Source organism: Bos mutus, chromosome 14 (genome assembly GCF_027580195.1).
Source record: "Bos mutus isolate GX-2022 chromosome 14, NWIPB_WYAK_1.1, whole genome shotgun sequence".
NCBI lineage: Eukaryota > Metazoa > Chordata > Mammalia > Artiodactyla > Bovidae > Bos > Bos mutus.
The window spans coordinates 78,531,699-78,552,846 of NC_091630.1; the positions used below are offsets into that span (position 1 = coordinate 78,531,699).

General features: G+C 46.2%; 1 protein-coding gene across 1 annotated transcript in view; it reads left to right on the forward strand.

Annotated features, from left to right (window-relative positions):
- ASAP1 (ArfGAP with SH3 domain, ankyrin repeat and PH domain 1) overlaps positions 1 to 21,148 on the forward strand; it is a 339,710-nt gene that overhangs the window by 243,034 nt on the left and 75,528 nt on the right. The window contains 4 exon segments of the mRNA XM_070382776.1: positions 13,592 to 13,666; positions 14,152 to 14,201; positions 19,145 to 19,274; positions 20,659 to 20,744. Of these exon segments, the coding sequence (XP_070238877.1) occupies positions 13,592 to 13,666; positions 14,152 to 14,201; positions 19,145 to 19,274; positions 20,659 to 20,744 (341 nt within the window).

Consider the following 21,148-nt stretch of genomic DNA (forward strand, 5'->3'; position numbering starts at 1 on the left):
CGTTTACTAAGTGTCCGCTCTGTTCCAGCCTCTGTGCTAAGCTTGACTGTCACCTTCTGTTTAAGAGATTGCTTATACAGGATCTTTTAGTAGTTTATACTAAAGCGCTGCTTCATTCTATAGGGAAAGGTGGATATGGGTTTAGGACCAGATTTTTAAAACTTCCTGTTTTTTGCTTCCCACAAGTAGATAAAACTTTTATTTGGTTTCTTAGCAGCGCTTAACATCACAGGCATGTGTAGGAAGGTTCTTTTTCTTCAGGGTGGCCTCGAAATACGTCAGCCGGGCTGACCTGAGAGAAGGCGGAGCTCAGGTGGTAATATGAGCAGGGGGAGCAGCTGTAAACACAGATGAAGCTTCACCTGCTAGCCTGTGGCTCTCCTCTTGCTGTGCGGCCTGGTGCCAGTCCATGGCCCAGGGTTTGGGGGACCCTTGAGTTAGAGAAATTCTTTGAATTCTAAAATACTCTTTGAAGATCAAATGAAGTGAGTCTTAAAACGTATGAGATGTGGACCAAGCCGAGAGAGCATGGTGGTCTAGGCAAAGAGAGCAGCAGATGCCTGTTTTCTGACCAGGTAAATGAAGACAGAACCTGTCTGCTGAGTGGCATCGCCTTGTCCTCCCAGTACGTGGTGAGCCCTGTCTTAAATTGCCTTGACAAGGTTCTTCCTAAGTAAAAGTTTGTTGTAAAACATGTCCCGTAATGTGTGATAAAGATGTTCAAGGAAGGCAAGGAAAATGTGATTCGATGTCAGTTTCATTATGGTTTTGTTCTAGTTTAAACGTAGCAGGTTATAGGTGGCATGCATGGAAATGAAATTAAAGGTCTGAAGGGTGACCACAAACTAACTGATTAATCATCTCAAGCACAATAAAGAAGCCCTTAGGGTCGGCCTGACTCTTTGAAACCAAGGCGTACCTATACAGGCTTTTTTCTTTTGCTTTCTCATGTATCTCGATCTTACAAATCTTAGCTGCCCTCCCCTCCCTTTTCTTGTTATTATCCTCAGATGAAATCACATAATGCAAAGGAAAGGGGCCACACGTACAAAGGAAAATCGTGCTTTCAGTTTCACTGTTGATGTAGGAAATGGTGTTAAATCTAACCCGTCATATACTTAAATTGAATTAGACAAAATATAATTGCATTATTTTACGTTAAGGTGTTCTCTTATTCCCTGACACTCCTACACATACCCAGTTTTCTCTGCAAAAATTTCAGTAAAACTGTACTTTCCGCTTAAATTCAGACTTGCTCGTTCCCAGTCCCTTTAGCTTAAAGTGGGAATTTGGTTCTCCTCACCTCTCACTCACCTCTGTTCTTTCTTCATAGGAATTATGCCTCAGGCCTTAGGAGAGTGCTTCCCACTCTCTGGCTGTAGGGCTTTCTTCTCTAACAGAACTTTGGTTTTCCTTCTACTCTGAACAGCTAAGGCCGCGGGGCCCAAACTTGCCCTTGCGTTGATCTTCCCAAGAAAGCTTGCTTAAAAGCGGGTCGTTGGTCCCCTCTTGCCCCCGAGTCTGATTAATAAGATTGGAGATTTTGTTTCTAACAGGTTCCCACTTGGTCTGACACTGTTGGTCCGAGGACTGCACGTTGGGAACCACTAGGAAGAATTGCTGTCCTGGGCAGAGAGCCCGGGTTCCCTAGTGTTATGTTGTTGTCACTGTTTAGTCGCTAAGTCGTGTTCAGCTCTTTGCAACCCCGTGGACTGTAACCTGTGGGATTTCCCAGGCAAGAATACTGGAGTGGGTTGCCATTTCCTTCTCCAGGGGATCTTTGCGACCCACTGTAGGCAGATTCTTTACCAGTGACCCATCAGGGAAGCCCTCCCTAGTGTTATAGAGAAGATGCAACATTTTTCATCCAAATCCACTGTCTTATTAATTATTTTTACTTTTATACACACCACCTGCTTTCTATCTTATAATAATAAGTAAGGTAAATGAGAAATACGCTTCTGGGTGATTATATCACCCTCTTGTGGTTCTGTGTCAAATTTCTTTTTAATAACAGCCTATGTAAAAGTAATAGCCAGTTCATTGCTGATAACCTGGAAAATGCAGGGGGAAAAAGAGTAAAATAAAAATGACCAATTACTTTACAGTCTACCGTTAAGGGGTTGGGAACTAGCTAGCAAGCTAGCTTCTGACATTTTTTTCTGTCTGTACATACGTCTTGTTTTCCTGTGACTAGTTCTTATCATACAATTGTTGTTGTTCATTTGCTAGAGTCGTGTCCACCTCTTTGCAACCTCATGAATTGCAGCATTCCAGGCTCCCCTGTCCTTCGCTACTGGAATTTGCTCAGATTCATGTCGGTTGAGTCAGCGGCTATCTAATCATCTCATCCTCTGCCGTCCCCTTCTTCTTTTGCCTTTTACATATCATACAATACTTAAACAATACTGGGCTCATACTGTCAGATCAGATCAGATCAGTCCTCAGTCGTGTCTGACTCTTTGAGACCCCATGAATCGCAGGACGCCAGGCCTCCCTGTCCATCACCATCTCCTGGAGTTCACTGAGACTCACGTCCATCAAATCAGTGATGCCATCCAGCCATCTCATCCTCTATCGTCCCCTTCTCCTCCTGCCCCCAATCCCTCCCAGCATCAGAGTCTTTTCCAATGAGTCAACTCTTCGCATGAGGTGGCCAAAGTACTGGAATTTCAGCTTTAGCATCATTCCTTCCAAAGAAATCCCAGGGCTGATCTCCTTCAGAATGGACTGGTTGGATCTCCTTGCAATCCAAGGGACTCTCAAGAGTCTTCTCCAACACCACAGTTCAAAAGCATCAATTCTTTGGCGCTCAGCCTTCCTCACAGTCCAACTCTCACATCCATACATGACCACAGGAAAAACCATAGCCTTGACTAGACGAACCTTTGTTGGCAAAGTAATGTCTCTGCTTTTCAATATGCTATCTAGGTTGGTCATAACTTTCCTTCCAAGAAGTAAGCATCTTTTAATTTCATGGCTACAGTCACCATCTGCAGTGATTTTGGAGCCCAGAAAAATAAAGTCTGACACTGTTTCCACTGTTTCCCCATCTATTTCCCATGAAGTGATGGGACTGGATGCCATGATCTTCGTTTTCTGAATGTTGAGCTTTAAGCCAACTTTTTCACTCTCCTCTTTCACTTTCATCAAGAGGCTTTTGAGTTCCTCTTCACTTTCTGCCGTAAGGGTGGTGTCATCTGCATATCTGAGGTTATTGAGATTTCTCCCAGCAATCTTGATTCCAGCTTGAGTTTCTTCCAGTCCAGCGTTTCTCATGATGTGCTCTGTGTATAAGTAAAATAAACAGGGTGACAATATATAGCCTTGACGTACTCCTTTTCCTATTTGGAACCAGTCTGTTGTTCCATGTCCAGTTCTAACTGTCGCTTCCTGACCTGCATACAAATTTCTCAAGAGGCAGATCAGGTGGTCTGGTATTCCCATCTCTTTCAGAATTTTCCACAGTTTGTTGTGATCCACACAGTCAAAGGCTTTGGCATAGTCAATAAAGCAAAAATAGATGTTTTCCTGGAACTCTCTTGCTTTTTCCATGATCCAGCAGATGTTGCCAATTTGATCTGTGGCTCCTCTGCCTTTTCTAAAACCAGCTTGAACATCAGGAAGTTAACGGTTCACATATTGCTGAAGCCTGGCTTGGAGAATTTTGAGCATTACTTGACTAGCGTGTGAGATGAGTGCAATTGTGCAGTAGTTTGAGCATTCTTTGGCATTGCCTTTCTTTGGGATTGGAATGAAAACTGACCTTTTCCAGTCCTGTGGCCACTGCTGAGTTTTCCAAATTTGCTGGCATATTGAGTGCAGCACTTTCACAGCATCATCTTTCAGGATTTGAAATAGCTCAACTGGAATTCCATCACCTCCACTAGCTTTGTTCATAGTGATGCTTTCTAAGGCCCACTTGACTTCATATTCCAGGATGTCTGGCTCTAGGTCAGTGATCACATCATTGTGATTATCTGGGTCGTGAAGATCTTTTTTGTACAGTTCTTCTGTGTATTCTTGCCACCTCTTCTTAATATCTTCTGCTTCTGTTAGGTCCATACCATTTCTGTCATACTGTAGTGCTGTTTTATAACTCCATTCTTCATTTATTTATATACTTTGAAAATGTTTTCCTGTTTTGTAAAATATGGTAGCCTAAGAACCTTTGTTTCATAAGAAGCCTACAGCTCCCTAAAGCAGAGCTGCCCAGGGACTTCCCTGGTGGCCCAGTGGCTAAGACTCCATGCTCCCAATGCAGGGAGCCTGGGTTCAAACTCATTTTTTCATCCGTTTACTCAGTCAACAAGCATTTTACTCGGCGTATATATATTGTGTCTGTGCTGAGGACTTGATGTAACACAGTGGTCGACAAAACAGTCAGAGCCCCTTGTCCTCAAGAAGCTTTGCTCCAGAAAGTGAAAAAACACAAACAACCGACTCTAAAATGCAGACTCTCCTGAAAGAGAACCTGTTCTGCTGGTTGAGAGTAATGGGAGATTAGGGAGAAGCGATCAGTCTAGAACTAGACCGGTCAGGACCTCCCTGAGGAAGTGGCCTGGACATTGGAAGCCCGCTTCGCCAGCAGCCAGAGGGAAGAGTGGTCCCGACAGAAGGCCCAGCAGGTGCCCGGAGGAGAGAACGTGATGGGTCAAGAAACGGAGGAGGCCTGGAGTGGTCAAGGCTTGTGGGACCTGGTGGGGGAGCCTAGGACATGTGTGGGGGCCAGACCTGCACTGGGAGGGGGCACGTGAAGCCAGCTACTGGGAAGAGGTTGATGTGGTCTGATAAACACTTTAAAATCTCAGTCTGACAGCGTGGCAGAGCACTAGGGAACAGCCTTTGGAGTCAGTGAGAACCTTCATTAATATGCTGACCGACCCCTTTACTTACCATTTGACCTTGGGCAGGTGGCTTAACCTCTCTCAGCCTGTTTCCTCATTAATTGGGTGAGACCAAGACTCATCTTAAGAGAGTTATCTCAAGCAATAACTTTAGACTCCTCTAAAGCAATAACTCCAGGCTCCTCTGTCCATGGAATTCTCCAGGCAAGAATACTGGAGTGGGTTGCCATTTCCTCCTCCAGGGGATCTTCCGACCCAGGGATTGAACCTGGGTCTCTTGTGTCACCTGCATTGGCAGGCAGGTTCTTTACCACTGCACCACCTGGGCAAGCCCCAGTAATTTTAGATAACATCTGTTAAACACAATGCCATCTGTCATTTTAATAACTATTTCAGGCTGCCTAGGTTAGAGCAGGGTATAACGGGGTACATTATCCTGCAGTTTTATAGGAGGATGAAGCAGGGGAACCACTCTGAAACTTACCAAAGGAAAGAGTGGTATAATCTGAAGGACACTTGGGAGTCTCCCCTCCACTCCTCGAGCCTCAGAAGACCTATTTCAGGATCTGAAATGCTATCATTAGATTTTTTTCCACCATTACTGCTGAGCTTTTCATGTGTAAAGAATTCTAAGAAAATAAACGGGGTTACATTTTAATATTAAGAGTCTGTGTTGTGCCAGGCATTTTGCATGCATTGCAGGCAGTGTCTGCATGTCACGCCCCCTTGGCAGCATGTGGAGTGGCCTTGAATGCCTTGCCCGAGTGCAGCCTGGCCAAGTGCACGTCCCCCGGTTGACTGTGTGCGCACAGGGCACTCTGGTGGCTGTGAGGGTTGCACTTGCAAAGCCCTGAGCAGTGGATGAAGAAGCATCATTACCTCTCACCCCTTGACCTCTGAGCAGAATCTGTTTCCCCTTAATGCATATGTAACCAAATAAAATAAAGCTTCAGTTCAGTTCAGTCACTCAGTCATGTTCGACTCTTTGCAACCCCATGAATCGCAGCACTCCAGGCCTCCCTGTCCATCACCAATTCCCGGAGTTCATTAAGACTCATGTCAATCGAGTCAGTGATGCCATCCAGCCATCTCATCCTCTGTCGTCCCCTTCTCCTCCTGCCCCCAATCCCTCCCAGCATCAGTCTTTTCCAATGAGTCAACTCTTCGCATGAGGTGGCCAAAGTACTGGAGTTTCAGCTTTAGCATCATTCCCTCCAAAGAAATCCCAGGGCTGATTCCCTCAGAATGGACTGGGTGGGTCTCCTTGCAGTCCAAGGGACTCTCAAGAGTCTTCTCCAACACCACAGTTCAAAAGCATCAATTCTTCGGCGCTCAGCCTTCTTCACAGTCCAACTCTCACATCCATACATGACCACAGGAAAAACCATAGCCTTGACTAGACAGACCTTTGTTGGCAAAGTAATGTCTCTGCTTTTCAATATGCTTTTGTTGTTGTTCAGTCGCCACGTTGTGTCCAACTCTTCACCACCCCATGGACAGCAGCATGCCAGGCTTCCCTGTTCCTCACCATCTCCCAGAGTTTGCCCAAGTTCATGGCATCGGTAATGCCATCCAGCCCTGTCCTCTTCTTTCATCCTCCTCTCCTTCTGCCCTCAATCGTTCCCTTAGCTTAATAGGTTAGTAATAGCTGATAACAACCGTTTATTCACATATATAGTATATCGTAGTTTTCAAAGCATTCTGATACCTCTAAGAAGACAGTGAGGTAAGCAGTTCATTACCTTTAGTGCCAGACCTGGTTTGTGGTTTGATGCCTCCACTTAATAGAGTGTTTGAACACACCTTGCATGGTTCTCAGGAGCCGCCAATGAAGCAGGCAACCCTGTGTGTCTGCAGTGAAGCAAGAATTTCGTTGGCGTCAGGCCCTGGTCCCCGCACACTGGCTCGGGCTCGTAGAGGAAGGCGCCAGGAATCCCATTTTCAAATCAGGGAGCCAAGTCAGCAAGTCAGGCGGTCTCCCAAAGCCACAGGCCAGGAGTGATGCATGGCTTCATGCCTTGCGGCTCCTGCCAAGAATTCTTTCCTCCGGATCTTAAATGCCCTGGAAGACGGCCTGATGCCCAAGCACCAGGGTAAAACAGCTTCACGGTGGTGAGTCACTCTGCGGGGCAGGAAGGAGTTAACACACGAGCCAGAAGACCTAATTTATACCAGGGAACCTCGGCAGACCGGCTGGGAGCTGGCTCATTACTTTAATTGGATTTTCCAATGTGCTGAGCAAGTCAGCAGATTCGCATTAGCCTTACTTTCAGAGGAACTGTTTCTATCTGCAGAGGGGAAAGAGAAAGAGAAACCAGTGGGCAGTGAAGGGGTTGTCAGAAGTAATGCAGGATGACAAAGCAAGTGGATTACGTCCTCGTTAGTTGACAGAGTCGCATGTGCAGGTTGGTGCTGTAGGTGTCCTGGGGTACCGTCTGCAGAGCTGTGCTGCTGAGTCACTGCCCCACCCCATCGCCAGGCCCACACCGGCCAGCCAGCAGCTGCCTTGGAGCCTGAAGACCTACAGCTGCCGCTCGGCTCCTGTGTTGGGATCTGATCAGTTAGTGAACAAAACAGAGGAGCCGCCTCCCCTTAGGAAGCATACCTTCTAGAAAAGATAGGCAGTAATCAGCAAACAGATAACAAGATCATTTCCTAGCAAAGCTCTACAGGGATAAAGAAAAACTAAGGGCATGGAGGGGTGTGTGTTTTTATATCCAGGAAAACCGTTCATGAAGCCTTTTCTAGTGGCTGGAATTACAAGGGCAGTTTGTATAACGTCTGGTAGCATTTAAAGCAGTTGCAGGCAAAATGTTTTTCTCAAAGCCAATATTAATCAGAGTTTATGTGCTTAAACAAATTACTTTTGCATCATTGTGCAGAATGGTAGCCCTCAGCCACTCCCTGTCTGATTTACCCCGGATTCCTTGGTGGGCTCGATCTGTGTGCTCACAGGGGAAATTGCCCTTTTGTAAGGAAGGAAACAAACAACAGTTTGTTTGGAAAGCACAAGTATTTACCACAACTGAACATCACTCCTGAAAGGGGCTTTAGTGTGTTATGCGCTTAATAAAATGGAAAAGATGTACTTTTAAAAACATGCCCTTCTACCTTGTGTAATCTTGAATCACAAAGAGCTTATGTTAGTTCAACTTTATTGATAAAGGAAATGGGTTGGGAGTAAATGGGAGTGGAGTAATCAATAGGACCTCAGTAAAATAAATAGGAAGTGATTATATGATGGATTTGAAAGGCTTCTTTTAAAACCCTGAGGCTTATGAAGGTGATACCAGAAGTCTGTCCACCATATTATTACTGTGTCACGTTGACTGCGTTGCCCATGGGGTGCTTTTGTTATATATCCGTTTGCAATGAAAAGTTTGCCAAGGCCGTGAAAAGGATTCCTGAAAGAGCTGGGAAATTAGCAAAAAAAAAAAAAAAAATGACAGAATCCTACAACTGTGAAGCGACCTGATCCATCTCTGTCACAGAAGCAACGCCTTAAAATATCTGAGAGTAGGTGTTCTTGTTTGAGATGGCCAAGGAAGGAAATTGTTCTTTTTAAATTTCTGTCATGAACGTATTTATTTATTTTAAATTTTTTTTTTTTTTTTTTTTGCTGCAGCAGGTGGCAGGTGGGATCTTAGTTTCCCTTCCAGGGATCGAACCCACGCCCACTTGCAGTGGAAATTCAGAGTCTTAACCATTGGACCACCAGGGAAATCCCAGGAAGGAAGTTTAGTTTTGCCCAAATATGTCCTAAAAGTTTCCTTCTCTTGAGATTGCTCTGCTCTCTCTTTGACTTCTCTCCCTATCTTTATAAAAATAAATAGTTACTATTCACACAATCTCCTTTGCCAGTTTCTGTAAATGAACCAACTTTTTCCCAGGAAATAAGAAGAGTTTGTGTACGTTTAAATTTTTTTTTTCCTATGGCCTTTTCGTAGGCTCATCACTGGAAAGATTCTGAATTCACAATATGTGGTATTTTTGCCTTCTTGGTTTCTTATCAGCCCCCAAGAGTACGTGTGCAGATAACCACAGAGAAATTCTTCAGCCTTGGGGTTTCCATCACTGCAAACTACAGTCCACCGCACTTGCCCGTGCCTCAGCACGATGACGGGCCGAAGCGTGGGGCTGGCGTTCATTGTGTGGTCAGTACCTGGCTTCTGAGGGACTTTTCCTTCCAAACAGCCCTCAAATTCAGTACAAACCACGGAGTTTCATGACTCTCATTGTTATTTTGTAACACAGCCTTCAGGCCAAAGCGGCAAGGACATTTGCGTATTTTTTGTTTTTTCCTGCTTTTATTTCCCGAAGGACAAGAGGCCTTGGTGAAAGCCTTGATGTGGGACTCATGGTTCAAAATGGTTGATAATCACTGTCTCTCCATGTTCTGTTTTAGAATTTTTGCCTTTTTTGGATCAATAGCACCATCCAGGGTATCCCTCTCCTCACCTCCCCCAGACGCAGAAGGTGCACAGTAAAGGCTTCTCTTCCAACCCGTGCCCGCCCCTGGGAGGGGCCGTCAGCAGTGTAGTCTGTGCCCTCTCTGACATGATTTGAGCGTAGCTGTATTTTCTTCCCTCTTTTTGTACAAATCCTCATACACCACGAATACTGTTTTTAACTTTGCTTTTATCACAAAACAGTTTATCTTGGAGGCATTTCCAAAGTCAGACATAAAAAAACTTTCTCATCTTTATGGCTATTGTATAGAACTTCCCATAATTTATTAACTGGTCCTCTACTGATAAATACTAAGTGAAGTGAGTGAAGTCGCTCATTCACGTCTGACTCTTTGCAACCCCATGGACTGAGGCCTACCAGGTTCCTCCATCCATGGGATTTCCCAGGCAAGAATACTGGAGTGGGGTGCCATTGCCTTCTCCAGGAGATCCTCCCAACCCAGGGATTGAACCCGGGTCTCCCGCATTGTAGGTAGATGCTTCACCGTCTGAGCCACCAGGGAATTCCAATAAATACTAAACTTGCCATCAGTCTGAACATTCCTGTAGAGAAGAACCTTGTACACAAGTGACTTTGTGATTCCTTCATTCTGAAAATATTTGGTGAGTAGCTGCTGGGTACCAGGCAGTGTTCTAAATTCTGGAAACATAGCAGTGAACACGCAGACCACACTCTCAGAGTTTGCATTCAAATGGTGCTTAGTTGCTCAGTCATGTCTGACTCTTTGTGACCCCATGGACTATACCCCGCCAGGCTCCTCTGTTCATGGGAATTCTCCAGGTAAGGATACTGGAGCGGGTTGCCATGCCCTCCTGCAGGGGAGCTTCCCAACCTAGGGATCAAACCCAGGTCTTCCACATTGCAGGCGGATTCTTTACCGTCTGAGCAACCAGGGAAGCCCACATTCAAGTTGGGAACACAGCAAAACACATAAGGAAACAGATACGCGTATAAATGGTTAGGGTGGTAAAGGCTGAGAAGAAAGTAATGCAAGGACCTTCACAAACGGGATAGGTAGGTTCTGCCTTGATCAATGGAGGTCCCTACCTCACTTAGCACCGTCCACACAAGGTGGACGTGACCCCAAGTGCCAAGACCACAGGGTAGCGGGATGCAGGGCGCTTGTGGCCCAGGAATGAGATTGTTGAGGACTCAGGACAAAATATTATTCTAGCTTTCTGTCCAGGACAGAGAGTGAATCCTCTTAATCTTTATTTTTCCCCGTCTCAGATCCAAGGCCAGTGTTTGTCACCTTTCTTTTTTTTTTTTTCATTATTACCTGCAAGCCTCCATCCCAGGGAGCATTTTATTATTATTTTTTTTTAATAATGTTACTTACTTATTCTTGTCTGTGCTGGGTCTTTGTTGCTGTATGGGCTTTTCTCTAGTTGTGAAGAGTGCCCGGGGCGGGCTGCTCTCTAGTTGCGGTGTGCCAGCTTCTCACCGCAGCGTCGAGCCCAGGCTCTAGGGGTTGTGGCCTTCAGTAGTTGCAGCGTGTTGGGCTCAGTAGTTAATAGCACAAGGGGTTGGTTCTCTGCAGTATGTGGAATCCTCCTGGACCAGGGATCAAACCGTGTATCCTGCATTGGCAGCGGGTTCTTATAGACTGTACCACCAGGGAAGCTTGCTTCTTTCCTAATAGCTTCCCCCATGAAATTCGAATACTGTCATTCTGTTTCAGTTTACATACTGTGACCCTTTGGAAAGCCATAAACCGTTATAATATCTGAGGTCGTTTTCACCCCACGCCCTGAGATCCAGCACCCCAGATCCCCCCCGGACTGTGCATCTGGCCTGCCAGCCCAGCTGTTCCTCTGCATGGTTGATGGTGAGATGGTCTTGGTAGGAATCTCTTTGTCTTTGAAATAAAAAAGAGAGTTGGTTGTTTCTGGTCCAAGCCCTCTAGTGGTGGGAAACTCCTCGTGTGTCACACTGGTGGTCAGAGAGGGCAGGACGCGGAGTGACTTATTGCTGCAGGAAACCTTGGATGAGAACTTCAGGCCAAAGCTAGGGAGGTGTTCAGGCAGGAGAGAAGACCTCTCCGCCCTGCCCTTCCGCCTCTGCTCCCACATTGCCTTCAGTTCAGTTCAGTTCAGTGGCTCAGTCATTTCTTTGCAACCCCATGTACTGCAGCACACCAGGCCTCCCTGTCCATCACCAACTCCCGGAGCTTGCTCAAACTCATGTCCGTCAAGTCGGTGATGCCATCCAACCATCTCATCCTCTGTCGTCCCCTTCTCCTCCTGCCTTTAGTCTTTCCCAGCATCAGGGTCTTTTCCAACAAGTCAGTTCTTCGCACAGGTGGCCAAAGGATTGAAGTTTCAGCTTCAGCACCACATTACCCTCATTTGTATTTAACATCCTATAGGATTTCCAAAGTAAACACATCTTCAGCTTTTCCCAAGTATCAGGGAACACACTAGCACTTTCCCCGTGGGTGAACTCACTGCATCGTCACAGCAGCCACCCGCAACAGCTTGTAACATCCTCGCTTTAGAGATGTGGTTAAGAGGGTCCCACACAGAGCCTGTAATCGTCAGCCTTGCTCCTTCACACACCGGTTTCTCCCTCCGCTGCTGGTGAACACGTGGCATCATCCTCTGGTAAGGCTGGCTGCTGCTGACTGTGCCTGCCCCCCAGGTGCGAGCTCTCTAGAGGCAGGCGGCATTTTAGACATCACGGCACCCCTGTCTCAGCCCGGCATCGCAGGTGTCATGGAATAGGTACTTGGTCAATGATTTATGGAAGGGTGGGTGGGCGACCTGACAAGTGAGTACACTTGAACGTGAACCAAATGACCTCTCAAATGAGGGAAGCCATGGCCTCCACACGTGAAACCAGGGCTGTGGGTCCCTGGCGTCTTGGTTGCACGCTGCTGAAACTGGCTTCCCAAGATGCCTGGGTCTCCTTGAAGACAGACTGTATCATAAACTCTCGTCAGCCCTGGCTCTCCTGACTGGGTGCACACTAGACCGTCCTCCCCTTGGTTTCCCACCCCCTGCTCCCCAGCTGGTTACAGTCCTCCCCTCTCTCCTCTCTGGACTTCTCTCTGCTCCACCCTAAAATCAAGGAGACCCAGGCCACTGCCCCAGAACACTGAAAACCCCTCCTCCAGCTGTAGGTTGCACTCGCTAAGTAGTTTTCTTTTTTGTTTGCTTTTTTTTTTTATTTATTTATTTTTGGTTATGCTGGGTCTTCATGGCAGCACACGGGCTTTCTCCAGTTGCGGCGAGGAGGGGCTACTCTGCAGTTGAGGTGTGCGGGCTTATTGCGGTGGCTTCTCTTGCTGTGGAGCCTAGGCTCCAGGTGCAGGGGTTTAATTAAGTTGTTGCAGCCCGTGGGCTCAGTAGTGGGGCTGGTGGGCTCTCGAGCACAGGCTCAATAGCTGTGTTGCCTGGGCTTAGTGGCTCTGTGGCATATGTGGGAATCTTTCTGGGCCAAGGATCCAACCTGTGTCCCCTGCATCAGCAGGTGGATTATTAAAAAGTAGTAAATTAGGGCTTCCCTTGTGACTCAGCCAGTAAAGAATTCGCCTGCAATGCGGGGGACCTGTGTTCAATCCTTGGGTTGGGAAGATCCCCAGAGAAGGGAGAGGCTCCCCACTCCAGTATTCTGGCCTGGAGAATTCCATGGACTATACATGGGGTCGCAAAGAGTCGGACACAACTGAGCAACTTTTACATCACTTCAGTAAATTAGATGGCTAGGAGACTACATTATTTCTTTAAAATTGGGATTAAATTTACCTACCGTTAAACGCACAGATCTGTTTATTTTTTGGCTGTGGTGGGTCTTTGCTGCTGCACGTGGGCTTTCTCTAGTTGCACTGAGCAGGAGCTACTCTTCATCGTGCTGTGCGGGCCTCTCGTTGCAGTGACTTCTCTTTTCTGGCGCAGAGGCTTAAGCTGTTGCAGCCCGTGGGCTCAGTAGTGTGGCTCGTGCACTCTAGAGCACGGGCTCGGTAGTTGCAGCGAGCAGGCTTAGCTGCTCTGCAAGTGTGGGAATCTTCCCAGACCAGGCATCAAACCGGTGTCCTGTATTCCAAGACAGATTCTTCCCACTGCGCCACCAAGGAACCCCTGAACAGCTTTCTTTTTCTACAGAACCTGGGCGCTGACACTGAGGATGCAGTTGCGAGCAGGGCGATCAAGGTCTCTGCCCTCATTTCATCGCGTCTGTACCTGAGTGGGGCGACGGCGCTCACCGAGCGTCAGCTGGCTTTGCGGTTCCCTGTGCGCTCCCGTCTTTAACCATCTCCCGTCTTTGCTTTTCAGCTCCAGGGCCTGAGCCACAATGTGATCTTCACCTTGGATTCCTTGTTGAAAGGAGACCTGAAGGGAGTCAAAGGCGTGAGTGTTCCGAAATTCGATTTTCACTTCAGCTTCAAAGGATCAATCTGGTTTGTCTTTGAAGATCCTAGTGGCACTGGTGTCTGAAAGGCACTCTGAACTTTTCAGCATGAAAAGTGTTGTTGGAAGGCGGTCATTAGAAGAAACACACCGACTCACAGAGTTTATCAACCGAGAAACAAGATGAGATGCTGTCGGGAAGATTGGCGGGCGGGGGGTGGTCTGTGCTGAGTCTGGGCTCCACCCCAGTGGACCCACCTCTCAGAACCACCAGGTACTGCCTCGTGGTTTTGACTGGGAACACTCGCGCTACAACTTTCTTAGCTTTCTTGGCTGTAATAAGTCACGTGGTGTGCCTGAAAGCATCCTGTGTAAAGTTTCCAGTGTCCTGTAACGGAAATTGTTTCTGCTAAGATGTGATTCGAAAATTATTCACCTCGAAGCAAAAGCACGTTTAATCTCAATTTTATTTTCTCTTTTCTAAGGATCTCAAGAAACCATTTGACAAAGCTTGGAAAGATTATGAGACGAAGTTGTAAGTGTGTTTTTTTTAACTGTTTCTTTTTTTGTTGTTGTTACTGTTTTAAGTGTTCTAAGAAAAAGAATAACTAAAATAAGGACAGAGTCTTGAACTAATTCCTTCAGGAGAAAAACCCTGCCAGGTCAATCCTTGTAAGGGCCGTGAGGCTGAGTATGCTGACCTGATTAGAAGTGGTTTCACCTCCCATGCTGGTCGTCTAGAGTGAGATGTACTTTCATTCTTGATTATTTTGGCGTCCGTGGCTGGTAGTTTTTTTTTCATTATAGTTAGTGCATAACTGTAGCCCACTCCAGTGTTCTTGCCTGGAGAATCCCAGGGACGGGGGAGCCTGGTGGGCTGCCGTCTGTGGGGTCGCACAGAGTCGGACACGACTGAAGCGACTTAGCAGCAGCAGCAGCAGAGACCATTTACCCATTTCTGGATAACATGGCAACTCAGAAATAAAAAGACAGCTACTGTTTGTGTTGTGGCTCCATGGTGAAGAATCCTGCCTGCCAATGTAGGGGACATGGGTTCTTTCCCTGGGTCAAGAAGATCTCCTGGAGAAGGAAATGGCAACCCACTCCAGTATTCTTGCCTGGAGAATCCCATGGACAGAGGAGCCTGGTGGGCTACGGTCCACAGGGTTGCAAAGAGTCAGACACGACTTGGCAACAAAACAACTGTAACGTCCGTCTGTTCACCAGGGCCTGAGCAAAATGCTTTGCATGCATGACCTCCTCACAGCACCCCTCTCAGTGTGCATTGGACTGCCTGTTTGTGGATCAGGAAACTGAAGCTTAGAAAGGCTAAGGGGTTTCGGAAGGTCCTAAGACCAGTAAGTGTGGCTTCCTCTCTAGTCTCTGTGACCCCTGAATAGCATAGCATGGCTGCAGCCAGAGGCCTGCATGCTGGGGTGATCACATGGGACCAGGGAGACGCTGCCTGTCAGACCTCAGTGTGGACCTGGCTCATCCTCATACTATATGGGTCGTTCTTCCACATCCCTTTCTTATTATTTGTTGTTCAGTCGCTCAGTCGTGTCCAACTCTTTGTGACCCCATGGACAGCAACACGCCAGGCTTCCTTGTCCTTCACTGTGTCCCTGAGTTTGCTCAAATTCATGTCCATCAAGTTGGTGATGCCATCCAGCCCTCTCCTCCTCTGTTGCCCCTTCTCCTTCTGCCCTCAGTCTTTCCCAGCATCAGGGTCTTTTCCAGTGAGTCAGTTCTTCGCATCAGGTGGCCAAAGTATTAAGCTTCAGCATCAGTCTTTCCAATGAATATTCAGGGTTGATTTCCTTTAGGATTGACTGGTTTGATCTCCTTGCTGTCCAAGGGACTCTCAAGAGTCTTCTTCAGTACCACATTTCGAAAGCATCAGTTCTTCAGTGCTCAGCTTTCTTTATGGTCCAACTCTCACATCTGGACATGACTACTGGAGACACTATAGCTTTGACTTGATGGACCTTTCTTGGCAATGATGTCTCTGTCTTTAATACACTGTCTAAGTTGGTCATAGCTTTTCTTCCAAGGAGCAATTGTCTTTTAATTTCAAGGCTGCAGTCACCATCCGTAGTGATTCTTATTAGTACTCTGAGATATTTATAACACCAGGCCGTGGGGTGGGGTGGGGTGGGAGGAGAAATGTATTTAAAAGCATTTAATAAACGTCTTGGCTATAAACTTAGATAACTATAAACATGAGAGAATAAAAGCATTTCTGTAGGCAGCAATAACAGTAAAGTGAAAACACAAGCCAAAGAAAAACAAATTCAGGATTAAAATGTTTTCCCCGAAACCACTTCTGTAACTGCTTATATAATACGCACATCATTGAGGATTTGCTGCCTAAGGAATGCTTCTGATGTGCTGTGACAGTGACAAATGGTGCTGAGAACTGAAGGGTTCCTGAAATGGCCAGCCGGGGTAAGTGAAGGCCGTGGGCCATGGCATCGGGCCCGCGTGTCTTGCCCTGTGCAGGTGGGTCTTGAGTGCTCACAGGACTGCCAGGCCCAAGGGCGTCTGCACACAGCAGAAAGGAATTAGAACTGAGTCCTTACAAGGAGGGCAGGCCTCCTGAGTTCTCCCCACACCCCTCAGGCTTCTCTTGCTGTTCGTTCTTGGGTCATCTGTATTGTGTTGCCGTGATAGGTGAGGATTTCTCGCCCTTGTACAACCATCCCCATCACTCTTCCACCCCACCCCCTCCTCATTCGTACAATAAGATAAATACAGTGATTTGTGTTTTAAGCCAGTTGTCAGTGATTACATTTTCATGAGTATAAATATGCATTGTTGAACATGTATATGTGCTCAGGCTGTCCATGGGATTCTCCAGGCAAGAATACTGGAGTGAGTTGTCATTTCCTTCTCCAGTGGATCTTCCTGACCCAGGGATGGAACCCACATCTCCTGCGTCTCCTGCATCAACAGCCCAGTTCTTTACCTCTAGCGCCACCTGGAAAGCCCTGAACATTCATGCATTGGTCTTTTTGTGGATACGTTTGTCCAAATGTGGATTCATTTGTCTTAGATAAATATCTAGTGAGGGAATTGTTGAGTTACTGGGTAAATGAATGTTTAATTTCATTTTTAAAACTCCCAAATAGGTTTCCAAAGTGGTCGCCCCATTTTTACTACACCATCGTTGTATGGAAGTTCTCATTGTTCCGCATCTTCAGTAGTATTTGAGATTGTCCATCTTAATTGTGTTTTTATTTTTCATCTCTGTGATCACCAGTGAATCACCTCTTTGTTTGCTGACTGGCCATTTATTGATATGTCTTACAGAGGGCTCAGGTATTAAATAAATATGTATTGTCAGTCTGAAGGTATGCTATGATTGAATTCCCACTCTCTTTTTTTTGCTTTTTCTTAATGAAGCAATTGCCTCATTTATTCATGTACTTAGTTGTACATGAATCTATTGTGAATTCTTATTGTCCCAGCAGATGTCCAATACCTATTAATGTTGCTGCTGAGCAAATGCATGATGTATATTATTATGGCGATGATATATCAATTATCATTAAATTCTCTGTCAGTTCCTTTGCCCTCCTGGAGACATCCTTCCAGGGCCCCCTATGTCAGCAGAGGGGCTTCCTTCATAGCTCAGTTGGTAAAGAATTTGCCTGCAATGCAGGAGACATGAGTTCGATTCCTGGATCGGGAAGATCCCCTGGAGAAGAAAATGGCAACCCACTCCAGTACTCTTGCCTGGAATCCCATGGGCAAAGGACCCTGGTGGGCTACAGTCCATGGGGTCACAAGAGTCGGACACCACTGAGTGACTAAAGAGATGTCAGCAGAGCGGCTCTCACCCTGGGGCTCCCCCTAGTGGGTAGACCTATTTCCTTGCCATGGTAGGCCCAGTATTTTGAAAGCACACCACCTCTTCCCTGATGGCTTTCCTGATAGCTCGATTGGTAAAGAATCAGCCTGCAATGCATGAGACCCTGGTTTGATTCCTGGGTCGGGAAGATCCGCTGGAGAAGGGATAGGCTACCCACTCCAGTGTTCTTGGGCTTCCCTTGTGGCTCAGCTGGTGAAGAATCTGCCTGCGATGCAGGAGACTGGGGTTCTAACCCTGGGTTGGGAAGATCCCCTGGAGAGGATGGAAGAGTTGCTTAGGTATGCCAGACCCTGGGGTATTACAGTGAATCTCAGCCCAGTTTGTAAGTTTTTCATTGAGTTGATGGCTCAGTTTTTCTACTGTGTTGTATGTTGGCAAAGATATTGGCTTTCTTGGGGTTTGATTTCCCACCACCGCAATTTAAAAGAAAACTCAAAGGCTAGGTCAGTCTTTGCTTTCACAACTGTAAATGATAGGCTCTCTTTAGTGAGAACTTTAATGTCGCTTGTGAGTGAATGTGGGGAAAAAAATTTTGGTGAGAGATAATACTGTTGAATATTAAGTTTTACTGGTTGAGGTATATAGCATTTTTTTTTTTTAAACCGTGTGTCCAGTTGAATGAATCCTGCAATGCAGGAGGCCCAGGTTTGATTCCTGAATCGGGAAGATTCCCTAGAGAAGGAAATGGCAACCCACTCCAGTATTTTTGCCTGGAGAATCCCATGGACAGAGGAGCCTGGCAGGCTACAATCCATTGGGTCACAAGAGTCAGACATGACTTAGCGACTAAACCACCACCAGTTGAATGAAAACTGAAATGAAGCAGTCATTAAGAAAGTCTGAGTTAGAAAAAAAAAAATTAGAAGTCGGCTTTCAGATTAAATGGATTTTTGGAAAAAGAGCTGTGGCCATTGGTATCGATACCAAAATATTATCTGCTGTAGCCAAGCATCCCCCTCAGGTACTCTTGGTTTAATGTGCTTTCTCTGTGCTTATTTCCTTGGCTCCCTCCTGGCCCTCTCCCAACTGAAGAACATTTTCACAGCATTCCAAAGAAGAGATTTGGATTTCTCCTAAATCTTGACTGTGTACAATCCATTGACAGGTGGTTAAATAACTAAAACATCATTAGAGAGTGAAAAACAACCTATGTTTAGAGAAGTATTGAATATTACCTTTGGCTAACTTTTGTGCATGCCTCCAAAGACCCATTATATACTCTTGAAATAACTCTCAAGTCTTATAGTCTATTAATAATCAAGATATGCCTGAGGCCTCCAACCTCCTGATTTCTTTTGCATCATGTAAAGTGCTTTAGTGCAGAAAAAGTAGACTGTCACAGTGACTTGCTGCCAGCCAGCATGGAAGAGAACTTACATGAACCCTCTCAAGGGTGAGATCAAAGTTAAAATGTAGGCAGTGACCTCGGAAATCCATACAATGTGTTGACTCTTCTTTGAACTTAAGATTTTCAACTTTCGATCGATGTTGTCCGTTTAAGAGTCCCTGCCTCTTCCAGTAATGAAGAAACAGTCAGTGGCTGTCCTTAAGGACAGGAGTGTGGGTTTCTGGTTTTTAAATGCTGGCGTCTGCTTCGGTTACAGTACCAAAATTGAGAAGGAGAAGAGGGAGCACGCCAAGCAGCACGGGATGATCCGCACGGAGATCACCGGCGCCGAGATCGCGGAGGAAATGGAGAAGGAGCGGCGCCTCTTCCAGCTCCAGATGTGCGAGGTAAGGACGGCCGAGCGCGCCCTGCACCTCGGGTGCGGTTCCCGCTCGCCTTTCCTGCTGGTCAGCCGTCCTTATGCTTAAGCGCGGGCTGTGGTTTGATGATCACAGGAGGGGACTGTTTCTCAAGGACTCTCTAATCTCCACTTTTCTCCAAGCCTTTTGGGATCCGCCGTCTCACTGTTGTCTCATATTTTGAGCCCGGGTCCTAGGGGGCTCTTTAAGCCAAAACGGGATTCTTTGGTGAGAACTTTAATATTGCTTGTGAGTGAGTGTGGAAAAAAAAAAAAAAACGGGGTGAGAGGTAACACTGGTGAATATTAAGTTTAACTAGTACAGGTTGTACAGCATGGTTTTTTGTTTTGTTTTGTTTTTAACCCTGTGTCCAGTTTGAATGGAAACTGAAATGAAGTAGTCTTAGGAAAGTCTGAATTCGTGGGGGGGAAATGCAATGAAAAGCATGTTACCGTAGATGTAGAGCAGTGGTTCTCAAACTGGGTTTCCATTGAACACTGGCATTCCTTGACCTAGAGACCAACTCATTCTGATACTGAGTAATGGAATTTTTTTTTTTTTTGGCAGTTTTCAGAAAATATTAAAGTAGATAGAATTTTCTCAGTTTCAAGTTTTTCTTCCTTAATTTTTTTTTTTTTTCTGTTCTGACCCCCCTCATCAGCCTTCAGCTCCTTCTGGGAGCTTATCTGTTCATGAGCATTTTCACACCATAAACAAGTGAGCAAGAAGCAAACAACATCAACAGAAAATCTTGGCCAGTTGTGAAAATCAGAGCCAGTCATGATTAGCGCATAGATGGCAACCCACTCCTGTGTTCTTGCCTGGAGAATCCCATGGACACAGGAGTCTGGCGGGCCGTCATGGTCCATGGGGCGCAGAGAGTCAGACACGACTGAAGCGACTCAGCAACCAAGGGCATTATTATTTTTTTTTCCTTTCCCTTTTTAGTACCTAAAGTACTTTCCAATTTACCTCTTTGGTCTGAATGTTTGAGTATCTTACAGCAGTTTCCTTAAGGAGAATGCCATTTGTCCTTCAGTCCGTCTTTCAGGTTTTGTCCACGTGAACAATGAGTTTGAGATCCACTGAACCGGGGTGGAGGGGTGGGATAATCCATTATTCCAGACTGTTTTGCTGTGTTTGGTTTCCGCCTGTCTAGTAAACTAATCTTAAGCATTTATAAAATGCTAACACGCTAATCAGTTTGTGTTGCACACTTGTGACTGTTGGATCAGCATTCTCTAAGTCAGCTCACACTGTCTGGCTGCAGCCTCGCCTCCTGCAGACTCACAATCAGTGATCTGGCAACCAAACCCATGCCAGAGAGCCTTCTCTGTAATGACCAATGTCCAATTCTGTTTTATTTCCACAGTATCTCATTAAAGTTAATGAAATCAAGACCAAAAAGGGTGTGGATCTGCTGCAGAACCTGATAAAGTATTATCACGCACAGTGCAAGTAAGTGGACTCTTGCAGCCGTAATCATCAGCCCACATAAGGCTCCGTCGCGTGGTCAGCTTGCTTCTTCTTTCTTTTCTGGCCTTCATTTTTTCCCTGTGCATAGTTGTTATCGTGACCTTCTATGGCCAGATGCTGAGAAATGGTTTTGTCTTCCGCCTTCCGTGTTTTCTGTAAATCAGTCACTCGAATTAAGGGCAATTGTTCGGCCTCTCTAAATGCCGTCTTACAGATTCTGGCATTGGCCTTGACAGCCCGTGGAGCTGTCGTGACAAATGCACGGTGGCTGTGTCACTTTGTCACTAAAGAGGCCTTTCTAGTAACCTCCCTCCCCCACTTAACTTGGCATCTTACCTGTTACTGGGTCATTTGTACAATATTCCTACGTGGGGCTGTTTTTGTTT